The sequence below is a fragment of the Somniosus microcephalus genome, chromosome 4 (genome assembly GCF_052327205.1).
Source record: "Somniosus microcephalus isolate GS21.2 chromosome 4, FLI_Smic_1.0, whole genome shotgun sequence".
NCBI classification, from domain to species: domain Eukaryota; kingdom Metazoa; phylum Chordata; class Chondrichthyes; order Squaliformes; family Somniosidae; genus Somniosus; species Somniosus microcephalus.
Window position 1 is genome coordinate 35,872,077 of NC_140990.1, and position 21,514 is coordinate 35,893,590.

The 21,514-nt window shown below is 48.5% G+C and overlaps 1 protein-coding gene across 2 annotated transcripts in view; it reads right to left on the reverse strand.

Annotated features, from left to right (window-relative positions):
• Window positions 1-21,514, reverse strand: part of LOC147118619 (uncharacterized) — a 78,688-nt gene that overhangs the window by 45,103 nt on the left and 12,071 nt on the right. Inside the window, exon 2 of one of the 2 annotated variants that reach the window (XM_085984505.1) lies at window positions 18,285-18,665. In XM_085984505.1, the coding sequence (XP_085840631.1) occupies window positions 18,285-18,665 (381 nt within the window). Of the gene's footprint in view, window positions 1-18,248; window positions 18,666-21,514 lie in introns of both variants that reach the window. The other variant, XM_085984506.1, reaches the window with a different exon arrangement.

Below are 21,514 nucleotides of genomic sequence, written 5' to 3' on the forward strand. Positions count from 1 at the left end.
CCTCTGTCTATTTGGGGGTCCCAGCAGTGTAACTGCCCCTTTACGTGATGTTTGGTCTGAGCTTCCTGTCTGTAAATGCTCCACTTCTAAAACCCTGTAAGAGGGAGAATGTTGTCTCATGTTCCCCTTTCCCAGCCCAGGGGCAGTGAAGCTGATTTTCAGGCTCCAGCTGCTGCACAGGTTGGTTGAAAGGATCAACAGTAATGGCGGCTGCAATACCCACAAGCCCCCGCGCTCCAGCCGCCACGCTAAGTTGATGCTGACAACGCACATGCACCACTATCAATGGAACTTTCTCGGCGCCGCACATGCTCACCTTCACATGGTCCATCTCCGACTCTTCCCTTCATCGACTTCGCTGTCTCCATTTCTGGGGATAGGCTATCGTCAAACATCCACTATAAGCCCACTGACTGCCACAGCTACCTGGACTACACGTCCTTCCACCCCACCTCCTGTAAGGACTCTATTCCATTCTCCAAGTTTCTCCATCTCCGTCGCATCTGTTCTGACGATACCATCTGTTAAGTCTGTGTGTTCCAGTTATGGTTAATATGAATCACTGCACACAGACCACAAGAATAACTTTAACAGGTCCTTACTAGTCGAAGGTCAGGGCTGAACTACCCAGCAAATTACTACACAGCACTTATATACCGGTGTGGTCACCACCGGTATTACCGTATACAGCAGCCAAAGAAAGTAGTACCTTTCTTAAGGTGGACCAGGCTTAAGTTCTCTTAAGGTGGAACAGGTTACATACACCACACCATCTTCCATACGAGTGCTTTCGACATGTCTTCCTTTTTCCTCAACCGAGGATTCCCCTCTACAGTGGTTGACATTTCCTGCACTTCTGCTCTCACCCCTTCCCCTCCCTCCCAGAAACACGATAGGGTTCTCCTTGTCCTCACCTTTCACTCCACCAGCCTCCACATTCAATGGATCATCCTCCACCATCTCCAGCATGATCCCACTACCAAACAAATCTTCCCCTCCCCTTTCAGCATTCCGAAGGGACCGTTCCCTCCGCGACACCCTGGTCCACTCCTCAATCACCCCCAACACACCCTCCCTTTTCCATGGCACCTTCCCATGCAAGCGCAGGAAATGCAACACCTACCCTTTTATATCCTCCCCACTGTCCAGGGCCCCAAACACCCCTTCCAGGTGAAACAGCGATTTACTTGTACTTCTCGCAATCTAGTATACTGTATTCGCTGCTCACGATGCGGTCTCCTCTACATTGGGGAGATCAAATGCAGATTGGGTGACCGCTTTGCGGAACACCTCCGTTCAGTCCGTAAGCATGACCCCGAGCTTCCGGTCGCCTGTCATTTTAATTCACCGCTCCACTCCCACTCTGATCTCTCCATCCTCGGCCTCTCCCGTTGTTGCAACGAAGCTCAACGGAAGCTCGAGGAACAGCACCTCATCTTTCCATTAGACGCTTTACAGCCTTCTGGACTCAACATCGAGTTCAACAATTTCAGACCATAACCTCGGCCCCCATTTGTTCAGATGGCAGCTGCTGGTGATTCTGCCATTCCCATCCACACCTCCTCTAGGCCCATCCTTTGTTTCTTTACTTGTCCCGTTACCGTCTCCTTTTGCCTCACACCCTCCTCCTTTTTGTCATTTACTCTCTCCTGCCTTCCACCCCATCACAGACCTTTGTCCTTTCCTCCCCCTTTCTCTGCCCCTGGTTAAAACCTGTTACATCTGTAACTTTCTCCAGTTCTGATGAAGGCTCATTGCCCTGACCCGTTGACTCTGCTCCTCTCTCCACAGAGGCTGCCTGACCTGCTGAGTCTTTCCACCATTTTCTCTCTTTTTCTCAGGAGGCAAAAACCTGTCTCACATTCCGGCCTCTGCTGCGTCTGCGCGCTGGGCTCGGGTCGCCGTGGAAACGGCGTGGGGGCTCCTGGTTATGGATCACGTGACCTCCTGACTGACGTGAGCTAGGACCAATAGGAAGAGGTGGGCGGAGCGAGCTGGCGGCGGGTGCTCCAACCAATGGCGGCGCAGCAAGGGGGCGGGACCTTGTGAGCAGCTCAGGTGCGCTGGGGCCGATTGTGACGCGCTGTCCCCAGGTGAGAGCAGCTCAGTCAGCACAGAGCTGGGGCTGGAATCTGGGAGAGGGGCCGCAGTCAGCACAGAGCTGGGGCTGGAATCTGGGAGAGGGGCCTCAGTCAGCACAGAGGTGGGGCTGGAATCTGGGAGAGGGGCCACAGTCAGCACAGAGCTGGGGCTGGAATCTGGGAGAGGGGCCTCAGTCAGCACAGAGCTGGGGCTGGAATCTGGGAGAGGGGCCGCAGTCAGCACAGAGCTGGGGCTGGAATCTGGGAGAGGGGCCGCAGTCAGCACAGAGCAGGGGCTGGAATCTGGGAGAGAGGCCGCAGTCAGCACAGAGCTGGGGCTGGAATCTGGGAGAGGGGCCACAGTCAGCACAGAGCTGGGGCTGGAATCTGGGAGAGGGGCCGCAGTCAGCACAGAGCTGGGGCTGGAATCTGGGAGAGGGGCCGCAGTCAGCACAGAGCTGGGGCTGGAATCTGGGAGAGGCCACAGTCAGCACAGAGCTGGGGCTGGAATCTGGGAGAGGCCACAGTCAGCACAGAGCTGGGGCTGGAATCTGGGAGAGGGGCCGCAGTCAGCACAGAGCTGGGGCTGGAATCTGGGAGAGGGGCCACAGTCAGCACAGAGCTGGGGCTGGAATCTGGGAGAGGGGCCACAGTCAGCACAGAGTTGGGGCTGGAATCTGGGAGAGGGACCACAGTCAGCACAGAGCTGGGGCTGGAATCTGGGAGAGGGGCCGCAGTCAGCACAGAGCTGGGGCTGGAATCTGGGAGAGGGGCCTCAGTCAGCACAGAGCTGGGGCTGGAATCTGGGAGAGGGACCACAGTCAGCACAGAGCTGGGGCTGGAATCTGGGAGAGAGGCCCCAGTCAGCACAGAGCTGGGGCTGGAATCTGGGAGAGGGGCCGCAGTCAGCACAGAGCTGGGGCTGGAATCTGGGAGAGGGGCCACAGTCAGCACAGAGCTGGGGCTGGAATCTGGGAGAGGGGCCACAGTCAGCACAGAGCTGGGGCTGGAATCTGGGAGAGGGGCCGCAGGCAGCACAGAGCTGGGGCTGGAATCTGGGAGAGGGGCCGCAGTCAGCACAGAGCTGGGGCTGGAATCTGGGAGAGGGGCCCCAGTCAGCACAGAGCTGGGGCTGGAATCTGGGAGAGGGGCCACAGTCAGCACAGAGCTAGAGCTGGGGCTGGAATCTGGGAGAGAGGCCCCAGTCAGCACAGAGCTGGGGCTGGAATCTGGGAGAGGGGCCACAGTCAGCACAGAGCTGGGGCTGGAATCTGGGAGAGGGGCCACAGTCAGCGGGCCTGGCAAAGGGCCAGTCACTGATTAAATGGTAGGGATAAGGGGGCACTAACCTAACATCATATCTATATATCTGTAGCTTAAGTAGATAGAATTTTAAGCAGAATCATGGGACTGATTGCTACAATTCCTGTGCCATGTGGGAACTCCAGGACACTTCTTGTGTCCCTGATAACCGCGGGTGCAGGAAGTGCCTCCAGTGGCTGGAACTCGAGCTCAGGTTTTCTGAGCTTGAGGAGCGGCTGGAGTCACTGCAGGGCAGACGGGAGGCTGAGAATTTCCTGGAGTGCACGTTGCAGGAGGTGGTCACCCCGCAGCTACGGAGAGTTCATGGGAATTGTAACTGGGTGGCCGTCCGGCAGGGTAGGAAGAGGCAGGCAGTGCAGGAATCCTCCGGGAGTGTGGCACTCTCAAACCGGTTTTCAGTGAGGGTGACAACACCTCGGGGGAATGCAGTCTGGAGCGCATCCACTGCACTGTGGGGCAAATGACTGCACAGGGGGAGCACAGCAAAGTGTAGAAATGCAGTGGTCATAGGGGATTCGATAGTCAGGGGGTTAGACAGGTGTTTTTGCAACCCCGGATGTGAGTCCCGCCCAGTGTGTTGCCTCCTTGGTGCCAGGGTAAAGGACATCACGGAGAGGGTGCAGAACATTTTGACGGGGGGTGGGGAGTTGAACAGCTCGGAGTCATGGTCCATATGGGAACCAATGACACAGGAAAGAAAAGGGTTGCGGTCCTGCAGTCAGTGTTTCAGGAACTCGGGAGGAAATTAAAGAGCAGGACCTCAAAGCTAGCAATCTCTGGATTACTCCCAGTGCCATGCGCTAGTGAGTATAGGACTAGTCGGATAAGACAGGTTGACACGTGGCTGGAGAAATGAAGCAGAAAGGGGGGCTTCAGATTCCTGGGGCATTGGAACCAGTTCTGGGGCAGGAGGGTCTTGTCCAAGGTGGACGGGTTGCACCTCAACAGAGCTGGGACCAACGTCCTCACGGGAAGGTTCCCTGGTGCTGTGGGGAGGGTTTAAACTAATTTGGCAGGGGTTGGGCTCCAGGATGAAATATAAAAGAGGAGAAACAAGGTGCACAGAGGACATGGAGAGGCAAATAGCACTAGATTAAAGAATAGTTCAGAAATGGGAGGGATCAGACGGGGGGGGGACATATGCGAAGCAGTCTAAGATGGGTTTGGAGTGCATGTGCGTAAATGCACGGAGTGGAAAATAAGGTTGGTGAGCCACAGGCACAAGTCACCACATGGGACAATGAAATAGTGGGAAGAACAGAGACCTGGCTCAAAGAAGGGGAGGATTGGGAACTTAATATTTCTGGCTACAAGGTATTCAGGAAAGAGAAGGAAGGAAAAAAAAAGGAGGTGGCAATACCGATCAATGAAATTATTATAGCACTGGAGAGGGATGATATAGTTGAGAGGGTGAAAGACAGAATCTATTTGGTTTGAATTAAGGAACAATAGAGGAGCTATTACGCTACAGGGTGTACACTATAGGCCACCAAATAATGGGAAGGAGATAGAGGAGCAAATTTGCAGGCAAATTACAGAAAGATACACGAACTACAGAGTAGTGATAATGGAGGACTTCAATTATCCTAATATAGTCTGGGATAGTATCAGACTAAAGGGCAAAGAGGGGGAGGAATTCCTGAAATGCGAACAAGAGAACTTTCTTCAACACTGTTTCCAGCCCAACGAGGAAGGAAGCAGAGCTGGATCTAGTTCTGGGGAATAAAGTGGGGCAAATGGAGCATGTTTCAGTGGGGGGGGGGCATTTGGGGAACAGTGATCAGAACATCGTCAGGTTAAAAATAGTTATGGAAAAGGAAAGTGTAAAAATATTTAACTGGCGGAGGGCTAACTTCAGTGAGTTGAAAAGGGATCTGGCCCAGGTGGATTGGAATCAAAAGTTGGTCGGCAAAACAGTAATTGAACAATGGGAGGGCTTCAGAGAGGAGATGGTTTGTGTGCAGAGTAGACACATTGCCAGGAGGGGGAAAGGAAGGGCATCCAAAGCCAGAGCTTCCTGGATGACTAAAGATAGAGGTTAAAATAAGACAGAAAAAGGAGGCTTATGACAATTCTAAGATTAATAAGATATGAAGTAATTAACATTTATAATTAATATCATTAAGTGTTAGACATAGGACCTTGTTAAGGATGCATTCAAAGCAACTTGAGCTTGTTATGAAAACAGGAACTGTTATCTTAAGAAAACATGTTACTGAACAAATCACCTGGCCAGAGACAAAGGGCGGTTGTTGACTAAGCCAAGGCCGCAGTCACAGAAGGTCCCGGAACCAACTGATAACAGAAATGTGATTAATGTCCTGCTTTATATTTGCCATTCAGACGTTGATAGCTTTGCACCCGCCCCTAGGGCAGGGGTATGATTTTTGTGTATAATTGTGAATGTCGCTAGGGTATCGGTGGAGTCGAATCTGAGAAGAGTCTCAGAAGGTTCTCCCCAGTCCCTCCCCAGGCCTGTGAAAATGAAAGGATCATTTTGAACCATCACTCAAAGTCTGTCACCTGTACCCAACAAAGCGTCGACCCTGTATATCACTTGGTTCGCCTTTGGCTTACATCAATTGGCATAGTCGGCAGGATCACAGACCCTTGCCGGTCCACGGGAACGTTGAGCTAGAGAGGGTGAGTATGTTTTAAATTACCACCCATAAATTAGAAAGCTCAGAACATACTGTGAGATCGGATAAGGCTGTGATTAAAAGAACTAAAAAAGAGACAGACTCGAGAAAGGGGGTGCGGTCCAGTTAGCCAGGAAGGCGGCAAAATCCTCTAAGCCGGGAAGGCGGCAAAATCTTCTAAGCCGGATAGGCGGCAAAACCCTATAAATAGGCGCGAAGTTAAAATAAGAATTCTTTGAAGGACGGACAGAAGGGAAACTACCCACGGAAGGTAGAAACCCAGAATGTCAAAGAAAGGCTCAAACATAAAGGAGGAGGGACCATCCCCTTGGGGAGATCCCGACTCCGTCACCCGCTATTTAGCGGACAAAAATCAGAAACTCATTGAAATTATGAAAAAGAAAGGATGGGATCCCGAAGACAGTGCAGAGAGCCAAAGGGCTTGGTGGAGGAGACAAACCAAAGATAAAGAGAGAAAAGGGGGAGTGGTAATCTTAACTTGTTACCAGAAACAAAGTAAGGAGTTGAAACAGAAGGAAGAGGAAGAAAGGGAAGAGAAAGAAGTAACAACTCCCAAACAAAGAGGGAAGGGGCACCCGGTGGCGGAAGCCAACTCCAGCAGTACGCCCGTATACCCAAAATTATCAGGAGATGGTAATATAGATGGGGGTGGGTTAGAAAAGGAAACAGCAAAATACACTGGAGAGAGGGACTGGCTGGAGCCACCGCCCTGGCCAAAAGAAAATAATCTCTCACCACCTCACAATCCGACACACCGTGAAGTGAAAGTGGACCCAATAAAGACTGAAGTAACCCCCGGAACACCCGCAGTCCCGGCAGTTCCAATGGTCCCAGCAGGGCCTGGCGGACAACTAGCAGCAGTTCCGGCAGTTCCAGTGATTCCGCAAGGGCCCCAAGTAATTCGAACTACGTATCAACCTTTTAAACCTTTAGAGAGACAAATGTTGGTGGATAAATTACCCCAATTACAGGTACGAGAAAATAACTACCCGTTTTGGCAAAAAATGAGGGAATTAAGAATAAGTCACAATCTGCACAATAAAGATGTGGATCAGTTAGTGCGAGCAAAAATTCCGAACGATCACTGGGAACAGTTAGGTCAGAATTTTAAAGACGGAACCTGGTGTCGAACGTTGACTATTACACACAACCAGTCGCAAATTGACTATGACCCCTTTAAACTTGCAGTGGAGGGAGTGATGGGACAAGCTCCAGTAGATTGGGCAGCTATAACCAATATAACTCAAGACAAGGGAGAATCTGCTGTAGACTATAGCAAACGGAAATGGGGAAGATTCGTGGGATGCTCCGGCATTATTAACCCCACAAGAGATAATCAGTGTTTTCTACAATCATTTAAGGCCAGATTAGGTCCCGCACATCAAGCAGCTATACGATTAGGAATCATTACAATGAACACATAAGATGATTTAAATAGGTGGGCGACCGAAGTAGATAACATGCAAAAGGCTAAGATAGCTGCAGCTGAAGTGTTGGAAGGACAGGAGGAAGCAGTGGGGATAGCAAGCTGCTATGCTTGTGGTGAAGAGGGACATTTCGCTAAAGAATACAAACAGAAGCAGGGAGAGGATGTACGACCAACCTGCCACAATTGTAACAAGCCAGGACATAAGAAAGCGGGCTGTTGGAATAAAGGAGGAGGGAGAGAAGGTCAGGGGTCGAGACAAAAGTGGGGTCCCCAAAGAGGACAGCCAGGAGGAAATGGGGGGAAGGGGAACTTCAAAAGATGGATGAGGGAAGAGAAAGGAGAGCAGGAGGATAGAGATAGAGAGAGGCAATGCCAGAGGGAGTATAGGGAATATAGTAACTGGAAAAATACCCGAGGTGAGAGGCGATATGGGTATGATTCAGAGGACGGGGAAGAAGGCGATGTATGCACTATGAGGCAAATGAGAGACATGATGAAGAAGTTGAATATTAAATGAAAGGTAGCGGCCCTCGGGGAGAATGGTGAGGAGGATCCAAGGATGTTTGTTAATGCATTGGTAGGGGGCCGGCTGTGCAAAATGTTAATAGACACAGGAGCCTCAATCTCCCTGACAGATTTACCCTTGCCCCGAACTAAACTTTCGATTAATGTGGTGGGAATAGGGGGAAGAAGACTTAAGGCTTATAAGAGCGAAACAATTTTATTAGAAATTGGATGTATAATAATACCTACACATTTGTGGGTATGCGAGAATACTGAAGGAACAATCCTAGGGATAGACTTACTGTGGGAAGTAGGAGCTTTAATTGACCCTAAAGCGAATAAAGTGATCTGGCCGTCGGATCATAAGTCAAACAAACAAACAGCCCCGGGAAACAAAACAGATCGGGTAGGAGCAATTAAGATTATAGACCCGGAATGGGATAAGATGGGACTATGGGCAATCCCATGCAGAGAGTATATTGGGGTGTGGGCAACACATAAACAAGATTGTGGATTAGTCCAAACCCCCCCGGTAAAAATACCGGGACCAATGCATCGCCCACATAAACAATATCCTTTAAAGGAGGAAGCCAAAGCAGCAGTACGGGACATCGTGTTGGAATTAAACAAACAGGGAATCTTACGAGAAACTGTATCCGAAACTAATTCCCCGGTATGACTAGTAAGGAAACCAGATGCATCACATCGACTGACAATAGATTATACGGCACTAAATAAGGTGACCCCAAAGGAATACACGATAGTAGCAAGTCCTGCTACAATTTTTAATGGGCTAAAACCCGAACACAAAATTTTTACAGTCCTAGATATTGCAAACGGATTCTGGTCCATACCATTGGACAACGAATCACAAGAGAAATTTGCCTTCACAGTAGATGGGAAACAATATACTTGGACGAGGGTCCCCCAAGGGTTCCATAATAGTCCAGCTATATTCCACCGACACATGGCCAAGGCCCTGGAGGAAGTAGAATTAGAGGAGGACGGCAGTACAGTGTTGCAGTATGTCGACGATTTACTGATCACTTCCAGGGGCATGTTAAAGCCTTGTCCAAAATTCTTAAAGCACTCCGGGATGCAGGATTTAAAGTAAACCCCACCAAAGCTCAAGTAGGAAAACCAGAGGTAACCCATAATATCAGCATGGGCAAGAGAGCCATGCCAGAGGATTGGAAGTGGGCCATAAACGATATGCCCAAACCTGTAACTGTAAGGGGAGTGCGACAAGTCCTGGGACTATTTAATTACAGCAGAAATTTTATTGAAGGATTCTCACAACTAGCTGCACCTTCGTATGAATTGACCAAAGGGGGAAAAGCTGCAGAAGAACCCATTGAATGGACAGAGTTACAGGTGGAAGCCTTTACTAAATTAAAACAAGCACTGACTGCCGCACCAGCCTTAGGGTTACCCGATATGGGGAGGCCATATCATATCTTTTGCCACAATCATGGAGGACATTACAGTGCAGTGGTAGCACAAAAGCATGGGGATTACATGAGACCCATAGCCTACTATTCGACACGGAGATCCCCAATAGTGGCCGATATGCCAAGATGTGTCGCGGCGATTGATTGTGCATGGTGGTCAGTCAAAGTGAGTGAACCTGTAGTAATGACGGGGGAGATAGTGTTACATACACAACACACCTTAGTGGAATTGTTAAATACCGGACGATTAAAGACCATCTCAAACGGCCGGAAGGCTGCTTGGGAGGCTGTCCTGTTGCCCAAAGATAAATCTATACAGATAGTTAGAGACATGAGCCAGAACCCTGCATCTATGATGGGAATGGAAGGAGAGGAACACTGTTGCATCAGTGAAGAAGAATTAGAGTATGTAGACAGGATCAGGGAATTACCTTTGACAGAGGCAGACCTAGAGCTATATGTGGACGGGTCCCATAAATATATTAACGGAACACCACGAACAGGTTGGGCTGTGGTGACGGGAGACGGCACCGTCCAGAGGGAAGGCAGATTACCAGGGGGTAGTTCAGCACAAGTTGCCGAGTTAACGGCATTGACAGAGGCATTAAAATTGGCAGAAGGAAAACGGGTGAATATCTATACCGAGAGCCGCTATGCTTTTGGCATAGTACATGATTATATGGCAGCCTGGAGTAGAAGGGGGTACATCGCCTTGGGGGGCAAACCCATACAGCATGAGGACTTAGTAAAGAAATTGGTAGCCGCCCCAGGGTTACCCACTGAAACAACGGTAATAAAGGTAAAAGCCCATCAGCGAGGGAATTCCCCCACAGAAAAGGGAAATAGAGCTGCGGATCGTGCAGCCAGAAAGGTGGTAGAGCAACAGACTGCAGCGGTAAACAGGATCAAAATAGAACCAGAAACGCAGCTAGACATAGCCGCTATAACTGCACTACCAGAGGATATAGACATATCCAAATTACATAAGGAAGTCTCCCAGGAGGAGAAGCAGCTATGGGAATGAAGGGGTGCAAAAGAAAGGGCGGGTGGAATATGGAGGAAAGAGCAACAAATATGTACACCAAGCTGTATACAACAAGAATTAATGGGATTGTACCATGGTAGACAACACACAGGTACATCCAATATGTTAAACAACCTCCAGCGATGCTGGTGGTGGCCCGGAATGAAACAAGCTGTGGACAGATTCTGTAGACACTGCCCCATATGTGCGCAGTATAACATAGGGAAACCTGTCAAGGTAAAGTGGGGACATCAGTCGAGACCAAGAGGTCCATGGGAGAAGTTGCAGATAGACTTTACTGGACCTCTACCGAAATCAAAGGGAAGAATGTACTGTTTGGTAATAATAGATCAATTTATTAGATGGGTTGAAGCATTCGCCACTAGAGATTGTACGGCAACAACAGTAGCATGAATAATGGCAGAGGAGGTCGTACCACGCTGGGGGTCCCGCTGCAGATTGATTCAGACCAGGGAACACACTTTACAGGGACGGTTATAAAGGAAACATGCACATTATTAGGTATCAGACAAAGGTTCCACATACCATACCACCCTCAGAGTTCAGTGATGGTGGAAAGGATGAACTGGACTTTGAAATTATCCTTAGCTAAAGCAATAGAAGACACAGGGAAGGGATGGGCAGAGTTACTCCCGAGTGTACTGATGAGACTTAGGGCAACTCCGAATAAAACTACGGGGCCGACACCTTTCGAACTAATGACCGGACGAGCAATGACACTCCCCGAAGGAGTCACTACCGGGGGTGAGGATGTCGGGCCCCTGAAGGATAGAATTAGGAGATTTATTAAACAAGCATAAAATTACCACAACCCCAGTAACGTGCCCGTCAATGGACAAAGGAGCACGAGGGGGTTTAATAACAAGAAACACAGGGTGAGGTGTATCTCAGTGTAACACAGGGTGAGGTGTATCTCAGTGTAACACAGGGTGAGGTGTATCTCAGTGTAACACAGAGTGAGGTGTATCTCAGTGTAACACAGGGTGAGGTGTATCTCTGTGTAACACAGGGTGAGGTGTATCTCAGTGTAACACAGGGTGAGGTGAATCTCAGTGTAACACAGGGTGAGGTGTATCTCAGTGTAACACAGGGTGAGGTGTATCTCAGTGTAACACAGGGTGAGGTGTATCTCAGTGTAACACAGGGTGAGGTGTATCTCAGTGTAACACAGGGTGAGGTGTATCTCAGTGTAACACAGAGTGAGGTGTATCTCAGTGTAACACAGGGTGAGGTGTATCTCAGTGTAACACGGGGTGAGGTGTATCTCAGTGTAACACAGAGTGAGGTGTATCTCAGTGTAACACAGGGTGAGGTGTATCTCAGTGTAACACAGGGTGAGGTGAATCTCAGTGTACACAGGGTGAGGTGTATCTCAGTGTAACACAGGGTGAGGTGAATCTCAGTGTACACAGGGTGAGGTGTATCTCAGTGTAACACAGAGTGAGGTGTATCTCAGTGTAACACAGGGTGAGGTGTATCTCAGTGTAACACAGGGTGAGGTGTATCTCAGTGTAACACAGGGTGAGGTGTATCTCAGTGTAACACAGGGTGAGGTGTATCTCAGTGTAACACAGAGTTAGTGAGCTTGCTGTTAATATGAGTACTTTTGAGATGCCCGCGATGTGTAACAATCATACAAAACAATTATGGGACTCCCTGTGGATAAAACAATTAGAGGGTCCACAGGGAATATCTAACTTACAGAGATGTAAGAAACGGGGAGTATTGGAAATGGCCGGAGCAGGGTATGTGGCCGGGTTAGCAACAGTTAATAGCCTGGACACAGAAAGAGTAAACGAAGGAGAAGAAGAACTACATGCAAAAATAGAGAAGTTACTAAAACAAGCCACTGGAAATAGCCAGCAATTGGCACTGGCAGGAAAACAAACGATAATACAATTGTTGGGGGTGGAAGAGATCGTAGCCCCCCATGCAGAAACAATCAATACAATTATTGATCGACTTATCAATGCATCTCACCAAACCCATAAGGAATTAGTATGTGCCATGTATGGCTCATGGCTATTGTCGAATGCTCAACATAACATGAAGCAAATAGATAATGGACAGATCCCTGATTGGATTACTAATGAGGATCTGGAACCTTGGATTGACACAAATAAAAGCCTATGTAAGGGGCGTAAAATGGGACAAGTATACCGGGCAGGCAATTGTCTGACCCCATGGACTAAGGTGAGTGGCTTTGTACTGGCCATCCCACAACTCCCAGGAGAGGGACAGCCCCTATATGATGTGATTAATATAGGAGAGGTAAACAGGGAGAGTTGGGTTAAATATCATGATGTCCCTACCAAGGCAATTTGGGAAAGGGATGAAGATAATAAACGGAAGAATGGAACCTTAAGGGGGGTGGTAATGGGCGGGTGTCACCACAAGGGAAGGACCTGGGTGTGCACACACCCCCCCACCGAGGGAGACACATCCGAGTGCGGATTCACAAAATCCACCAATTGCACCCTTGAGGTACACCCAAGAGGGATACACCGGACAAGGGTAGCACCGAGGAACAACGGGGCATTTTGTGTCACCACAACTGAACAGAAATATGAATATCAAGATCTGACTTGTCCCATTCCCCAACCAAACTTTTGTTTTGATCCAAAGATATCTACACAGATTGGGCACCAATATATACACCCACCAAGACCACAGGAAGGGAAAACCTGGTCACTTGATAATATGGGGCTTAATAAAGAGGTTGAAACTTATGTCATATCGGAGCCCAAGGCAATTCCTAAGTTAGAGGAAGAGAAAGCTTGGAAGAAATTACAGCAGGAAACGAAGAAAATTTTTAAAGTATTATCATAAAATAGAAGAAGACTTAAAGAAACAACAAAAATACATTAGTACAACATTAGCGGAAACTCCTTGGTACAATTAGATCTGGAACTGGGGGCTAAATGTTGATATACTCCCCTGGATAAGGATCATATCACACCTGTTGGTAGTTGTGCAAGGTGCCGTATTAATGATCCTTTTGTTATTACTTTGTGGATATTGCCGGTGGTGAAAGAACCAAAACCAAGCACAAGTCGTAACCAAACAAATAAAGAAGGAAGGGGTGAAAGAAAGACTGTTGCTAACCACTAACAAACAAGGGGTAGGGCGTGAGAAGAATTATGATGGAAACTGTGTTTAGGATTGTGGAAGTATGAGGACTAGACACCCTGGGCTGGTACCACCAGGACGACGGGAACGCATAGCAAACAATCTTAAACTGTAGCATATTGGCCATATTGGGTCAAGGTGACCAATGGGCCATAAGGGGGGACCGCAGTAACCAAATTAATATCATACATTAGTTTATGTTAGAATATGTATGATGTAGCACCAATATACAGGGTGGAGGTGGCGAATTAATTCATACCCTGAGTTAAACAGTATATAGGTCTGTATTTATTGTATTTATCCAGCTAAGCTCTAAAAACATGATTAATTGACTGAGAGGCTCATGGGAAGATTGGGGAAGATGCCTGTTCAGCCAGGCAAGGCAGCACGTATACAAAATAACATACATAAGAATTGAGTAACAAGGCGGTCTTCGCTTGTTTGTGAAGCTACAACATGGTTGTCTAAAAGACAAAATGGCTTACATCAAAGTCTGGTGGAACTAATTGCAAATATGCTTGCCTTGCAGAAGTAACAGGAGCAGGTTACAAGGTCAGAATCTGTGCTTTGCAGAGATGGTTCGGAACAGTAGGCCAATTGAACAAGAACTGTTATCTTGTGAAAACATGTTACTGAGCCGGACCATCTGGCAGGGACAATGGATGACTGTGGCTCCAGGCTACAAGAGTAGATAAGAAGGCCACGGTGATAGAGGAGTTGGAATAAGTCAAACAAGCAAAAAACATGATTAACTGTGGGACATGGGGAGAAGGGTAAAAATGTCATGCGGTAGAAGCAATGGGTATAATGGAATACTAGAGACTATGATTGATAGATTTGTACCCGCCCCTAGGGCAGGATATGACTGATAAGATTATGTATAAGAATGTAACTCACTAAACTTTCGGTGGTCGGATCCGAGAGCGGTCTCAGAAGGTTCTCCCCAGGCCTGTGAATAAAGACCGTTTTGAACCTCTGATTGAAGTCTGTCATCTGTACTATAGCTCAGCGTCGACCTTGTCTATCACTTGGGATGCCTGTAGTTTACATCACTGAGGTACTGAATGAGTACTGAGCATCTGTCTTCACAAAGGAAGAGGATGAAGTTAATGTCGCAGTAGAGGAGGGGGAAGGTAGAGAAATTGGATAAAAATGGATAGAAAGGAGGTGCTAAATAGGTTGTCATCACTCAAAGTTAACAAGTCACCCGGTCCAGATGCGATGCATCCTAGATTGCTGAGGGAAGCTAGGGTGGAGGCAGCAGAAGCTCCGACGACAATCTTTCAATCCTCCTTGGATATGGGACTAACCTGATTGAGTTCTTTGAAGAAACAGAGGGTTGATGAAGGTAGTGCAGCAGATGTTGTATATATGGACTTTCAAAAGGCATTTGATAAAGTACCACATAAGAGACTTAGTCGGAAAAGAGAAGCAGAGGGAATTAAAGGGCTGATGGTAATTTGGGTATAATTGGCTAAGGGAGAGGAGACAGTGAGTAGTGCTGAGGGATGTTTTTCTGACTGGAGGGAAGTATGCAGTGGGTTCCCCCAGGGGTCAGGATTAGGACCATTTCTTTTCTTTGTTATATATAAATGACCTGGACTTGGGTATAGGTGTACAAGTTTGAAGTTTACAGATGATACAAAACTTGGCAACATAGTAAATAGTGAGCATAGTAGTAGCAGACTTCAGGAGGACAGAGACAGACTGTGAAATGAGCAGACACAAGGCAGATGAAATTAAATGAGGATAAGTGTGAAGTGATGCTCTTTGGGAGAAACAACAGGGAGAGGCCGTATAATCTAAATGGGACTATTTTGAGGGGGTGCAAGAGCAGAGGGACCTGGGGGTCCATATTCACAAATCTTTGAAAGTGCCACGGCAAGTTGGTGAGGCGGTTCAGAAAGTGTATGGGATACTTGGCTTTGTAAATAGGGCCATTGAATACAAAAACAAGGAAGTTACACTAACCCTTTACAAATCACTAGTGAGGAACATAGGACAGGAGGAGGCCATTCAGCCCCTCGAGCCTGTTCCGTCATTCAATGAGATCATGGCTGATCTGCGATCTATAATTGCAAAATACTGCGGATGCTGGAAATCTGAAATAACAACAGAAAATGCTGGAAATACTCAGCAGGCCAGGCAGCATCCGTGGAGAGAGAAACAGCATTAACGTTTCAGGTCTGGGACCCTTCATCAGAACTGGAAAAAGCTGGAGATGTAACAGATATTAAGCAGGTGCAGAGATGGGGGTGGGGGGGGGGTGGGCGGTTAGGAGGGGAGGAAGAAATAGAAAGAACATCCTGTACTTTTGTAAGAGGCAGGAAAGATAAAATGTTGCAAATGGGAATGGCAAAAATCATACTGCATGAAAAATGGGGGCAGGGATAATTATCTGAAATTGTTGAACTCAATGTTGAGTCCGGCAGGCTGCAAAGTGCCCAGTCGAAAGATGAGGTGCTGTTCCTCGAGCTTAAGTTGAGCTTCATTGGAACAATGCAATAGCCCGAGGACAGAGAGATCAGAGTGGGAGTGAAGCGGTGAATTAAAGTGACAGGCAACCGGAAGCTCAGGGTCACCCGTACGGACTGAAAGGAGGTGTTCCGCAAAGCGGTCGCCCAATCTGCGTTTGGTCTCCCCAATGTAGAGGAGGCCGCATCGTGAGAAGCAAATACAGTATATTAAATTGCAAGAAGTACAAGTAAATTGCTGTTTCACCTGGAAGGGGTGTTTGGGGCCCTGGACAGTGGGAGGGGAGGAGGTAAAAGGGCATGTGTTGCATCTCCTGCGCTTGCACGGGAAGGTGCCAGGTGAAGGAGCAGGGTTGTTGGGAGTGATTGAGGAGTGGACCAGGGTGTCGCGGAGGGAGCGGTCCCTTTGGAATGCTGAAAGGGGAGGTGAGGGGAAGATGTGTTTGGTGGTGGGATCACATTGGAGGTGGCGGAAATGGCAGAGGATGATCCGTTGAATGTGGAGGCTGGTGGGGTGAAAGGTGAGGACAAGGGGAACCCTATCGTGGTTCTGGGAGGGAGGGGCAGGGGTGAGAGCAGAAGTGCGGGAAATAGAACGGACACGGTCAAGAACCATGTCAACCATGGTAGAGGGGAATCCTCGGTTGAGGAAAAAGGAAGACATGTCAGAAGCACTAGTATGGAAGGTGACATCGTCAGAACAGACACGGCGGAGATGGAGAAACTGGGAGAAAGGAATAGAGTCCTTACAAGAAGCGGGGTGGGAGGAACTGTAGTCCAGGTAGCTGTGGGAGTCGGTGGGCTTGTAGTGGATGTTTGTTGAAAGCCGATCGCCAGAAATGGAGACAGAGAAGTCAAGGAAGGGAAGGGAAGAATCGGAGATGGACCATGTGAAAGTGAGGGCAGGGTGGAAATTGGAAGTAAAGTGAATGAATTTATCCAGTTCAGGTCGAGAGCAGGAAACGGCACCAATACAGTCTTTCCAGTTCTGATGAAGGGTCCCAGACCTGAAACGTTAACTCTGTTTCTCTCTCCACGGATACTGCCTGGCCTGCTGAGTATTTCCAGCATTTTCTGTTGTTGATCTGCGATCTAACTCCATACACCCGCCTTTGGCCCATATCCCTTAATACCTTTGGGTAACAAAAACCTATCAATCTCAGATTTAAAATTAACAATTGATCTCGCATCAATTGCCGTTTGCCAAAGAGAGTTCCAAACTTCTACCACCCTTTGTGTGTAGAAGTGTTTCCTAAATTCAATCCTGAAAGGTCTGACTCTAATTTTCGACTGTGCCCCCAGTCCTAGAATCCCCAACCAGTGGAAATAGTTTCTCTCTATCTACCCTATCTGTTCCCCTTAATATCCTGAAAACTTCGATCAGATAACCCCTTAACCTTCTAAATTCCAGGGAATACAACCTTAATTTGTGTAATCTCTCCTCGTAACTTAACCCTTGAAGTCCGGGTATCATTCTGGTAAACCTATGCTGCACTCCCTCCCAGGCCAATATATCCTTCCTAAGGTTTGGTGCCCAGAACTGCTCACAGTACTCCAGGTGTGGTCTAACCAGAGTTTTGTACAGCTGCAGGGTTTTGGCCTCAGCTGGAGTCTTGCGTACAGTTCTGGGCACCACACTTTAGGAAGGATGTCAAGGCCTTGGAGAGGGTACAGAGGAGGTTGACCAGGATGGTACCAGGGATGAGGGACTTCAGTTATGTGGAGAGATTGGAGAAGCTTGGATTGTTCCCCTTAGAGCAGAGAAGGTTAAGAGGAGACCTAATAGAGGTGTTCAAAATGATGAGGGGTTTTGATCGAGCAAATAGGGAGAAACTGTTCACTCTGGCAAGTGGGTCGGTAACCAAAGGTCACAGATTTAAAATAGTTGCAAAAAGAACTAGAGGGGAATGAGGAGAATTGTTTTCACACAGAGGGTTGTTAAGATCTGGAACACACCATCTGAAAGGATGCTGGAATCAGGTTCCACAGGAACTTTCAAACGGTAATTGGACATGTACTTGAAGAGGACTAGTTTGCAGATAAAGCTGGGGTGTGGAACTAAATTGGACAAAACTTTGAAAAAGCCGGCACAGACACGATAGGCCGAATCACCTCCTTCTGTGCTGTTAGATTCTATGATCAGTGTGAAGACGCTGGTGTCTCTTAAGGTTCTTAGAGCTTTTAAAGCTCTTCCCACAGTCAGAACATTTCAAGGGTCTCTCGTCAGTGTGAAGTCGCTGGTGTTTCAGCAGGGTGGATGACTGAGTGAATCCTTTCCCACACTTGGAATAGGTGAACGGTCTCTCTCCAGTGTGAACTCGCCAGTGTCTCAGCAGGTGGGATGACTGAGTGAATCCTTTCCCACACACGGAGCAGGTGAATGGCCTCTCCCCAGTGTGAACTCGCTGGTGTCGCTTGAGCTCCTGGGGGATTTTAAAGCTCTTCCCACAGTCAGAACATTTAAAGGGTCTCTCGTCAGTGTGAACTCGCTGGTGTCTCAGCATGGTGGATGAATCAGTGAATCCCTTTCCACACACGGAGCAGTTGAATGGCCTCTCCCCGGTGTGAACTCGCTGGTGTGCCTTCTGATCCCCGGAACTTTTAAAGCTCTTACCGCAGTCAGAACATGTAAACGGCCTCTCATCAGTGTGAACAAGCTGATGTCGCACCAGATCACCAGAGCCTTTAAAGCTCTTACCACAGGCAGAACAGTTACATGGTCGCTCATCAGTGTGAACAAGCTGGTGTCGCTTCAGATCCTGGGGGATTTTAAAGCTCTTTCCACAGTCAGTGCGTGTAAACGGTCTCTCCCCAGTGTGAGCTCGCTGGTGTTCCTTCAGAGCCCCGGAGCTTTTAGAGCACTTCGCGCACTCAGAACAGTTAAACAGCCTCTCCCCAGTGTGAACAAGCTGGTGCCGCTTCAGACCCTGGGGGCTTTTAAAACTCTTCCCACAATCAGAACACTGAAACGGTCTCTCGTCAGTGTGAACAAGCTGGTGTGTCTGCAGGGTGGAAGAATCAGTGAATCCCTTCCCACACACGGAGCAGGTGAACGGCTTCTCCCCAGTGTTAACTCGCTGGTGTGTCAGCAGGTGGGATGACTGAATGAATTTTTTCCCACAGTCTGAGCAGGTGAACGGTCTCTCCCCAGTGTGAACTCGCTGGTGTGTTTGCAGGTGGGATGAACAAACAAATCCCTTTCCACACACGGAGCAGGTGAACGGACTGTCCCTGGTGCGACTGCGCTGTTGAACTTTCAATGCAGGCGGGGAACTGAATCTATTCCCGCCGTCCCCACCTTTACCTGGTTTCTCCCCGGTGTGATGGTGCACGTGTCTCACCAGGTCAGGCAATTGGCTGAATCCACGTCCACACACTGAACACGTGTGCGGTTTGTCATCGCTGCGATCGCTGCTTTCTCCTTCCATGTGCAAAGGCCGATGATGTTCAGGTGGTGATGAATCGAACGACTTTGTCTGATCTTGACGTAATGTTTGGTCTGAGCTTCCTGTCTGTAAATGCTCCACTTCTAAAACGAGTTTAGAAAGGGGTAAGAGGGAGAATGTTGCCTCATGTTCCCCTTTCCCAGCCCAGGGGCAGTGAAGCTGATTTTCAGGCTCCAGCTGCTGCACAGGTTGAAAGGATGCAATACCCATAAGCCCCCGTGCTCCGGCCGCTGCGCTGAGTTGTGGACGACACCGCGCATGCGCCATTTGTCCCCGCCCTTCCTGCTCAACAGGCGCCGGCCCACACTGCGCATGCTCAGACCACCACCCCTCCCCCAGCCATCGATCTCTGTACTGCGCCTGCGCGCTGGCGGCCTGTGCCGGGCTCCGCGGCAGGTGCTGATTCTCAGCTGAGGCCCTGTGCGGTGGACTGCGCATGCTCAGGACACCACCACTCCCACATCCATCGATCTCTGTACCGCGCCTGCGCGCTGGCGGCCTGTGTCGGGCTCCGTGGCCGGTGCTGATTCTCAGCCGAGGCCCTGGGCGGCAGACTGCGCATGCTCAGGTGACCACCCCTCCCACATCCATCGATCTCTGTACCGTGCCTGTGCCGGGCTCCACAGCTGTCGTTGATTCTCGGCCGAGGCCGGTGTCGAAATCCAAGCCCTGGGCGGCGGACTACGCATGCTCTGCAAGACCCACTCCGGACAATGAGCCGCTAGGGGGCCCCGCCTGGGGCATTCTGGTGAAGGTCCGGGTAACCGGCTGAGAGCCCGGATGGCCTGTGACTGTGAGCTTCATGAGGTTTGTTTATATATGGGGAGAGAAGTGCGGGCAGGGAGATAAACATAAAGAAAATACAAACCGGAGCGCCCTCGGCACCGAGCGGAGTGAGTGGGAGTGGTATACAGATCCCCAAACAGTAATGCAGAGGTCGGGGATGGCATTAAATGGGAAATTAGAGAAGCGTGCAATAAGGGCACAGCAGTCATCATGGGTGACTTTAATCTACATATAGATTGGGCTAACCAAATTAGTAACAATACTGTGGAGGAGGAATTCCTGGAGTGTTTACGGGATGGTTTCCTGAACCACTATGTCGAGGAACCAACCAGAGATCAGGCCATCTTAGACTGGGTATTATGTAATGAGAAAGGATTAATTAGCAATCTTGTTGTGTGAGACCCCTTGGTTCGGAGCGATCATAATATGATAGAATTCTTCATTAAGATGGAGAATAAAGTAGTTGACTCAGAGACTAGGTTCCTGAATTTAAATAAAGGAAACTACGATGGTATGAGGTGCGAGTTGGGTAGGATTGATTGGGGAATGTCACTCAAAGGGTTGACAGTGGATAGGCAATGGCAAGCATTCAAAGATCGCATGGATGAACTACAGAATTTGTTCATCCCTGTTTGGCATAAAAATAATACAAAAAAGGTGACTCAACCGTGGCTAACAAGGGAAATTAGGGATAGCATAAGATCCAAGGAGAGGACATATAAATTGGCCAGAAAAAGCAGTAAACCTGAGGATTGGGAGCAGTTTAGGATTCAGAAAAGGAGGACAAAGGGATTAATTAAGAGGGGGGAAATAGAGTATGAGAGTAAGCTTGCAGGAAACATAAAAACTGACTGTAAAAGCTATTATAGATATGTGAAGAGAAAAAGATTGGTGAAGTCAAACTTAGGTCCCTTGCAGTCAGAATCAGGGGAATTTATAATGGGGAACAAAGAAATGGCAGACCAATTGAATACATACTTTGGTTCTGTCTTCACAAAGGAGGACACAAATAACCTCCCAGAGATGTTGGGGAACATAGGGTCTGATGAGAGGGAGAAACTGAAAGAAATCAGTATTTGTAGGGAAATGATGTTAGGGAAATTGACGGGATTGAAGGCCGATAAATCCCCAGGGCCTGATAATCTACATCCTAGGCTACTTAAGGAAGTGGCCCTAGAAATAATAG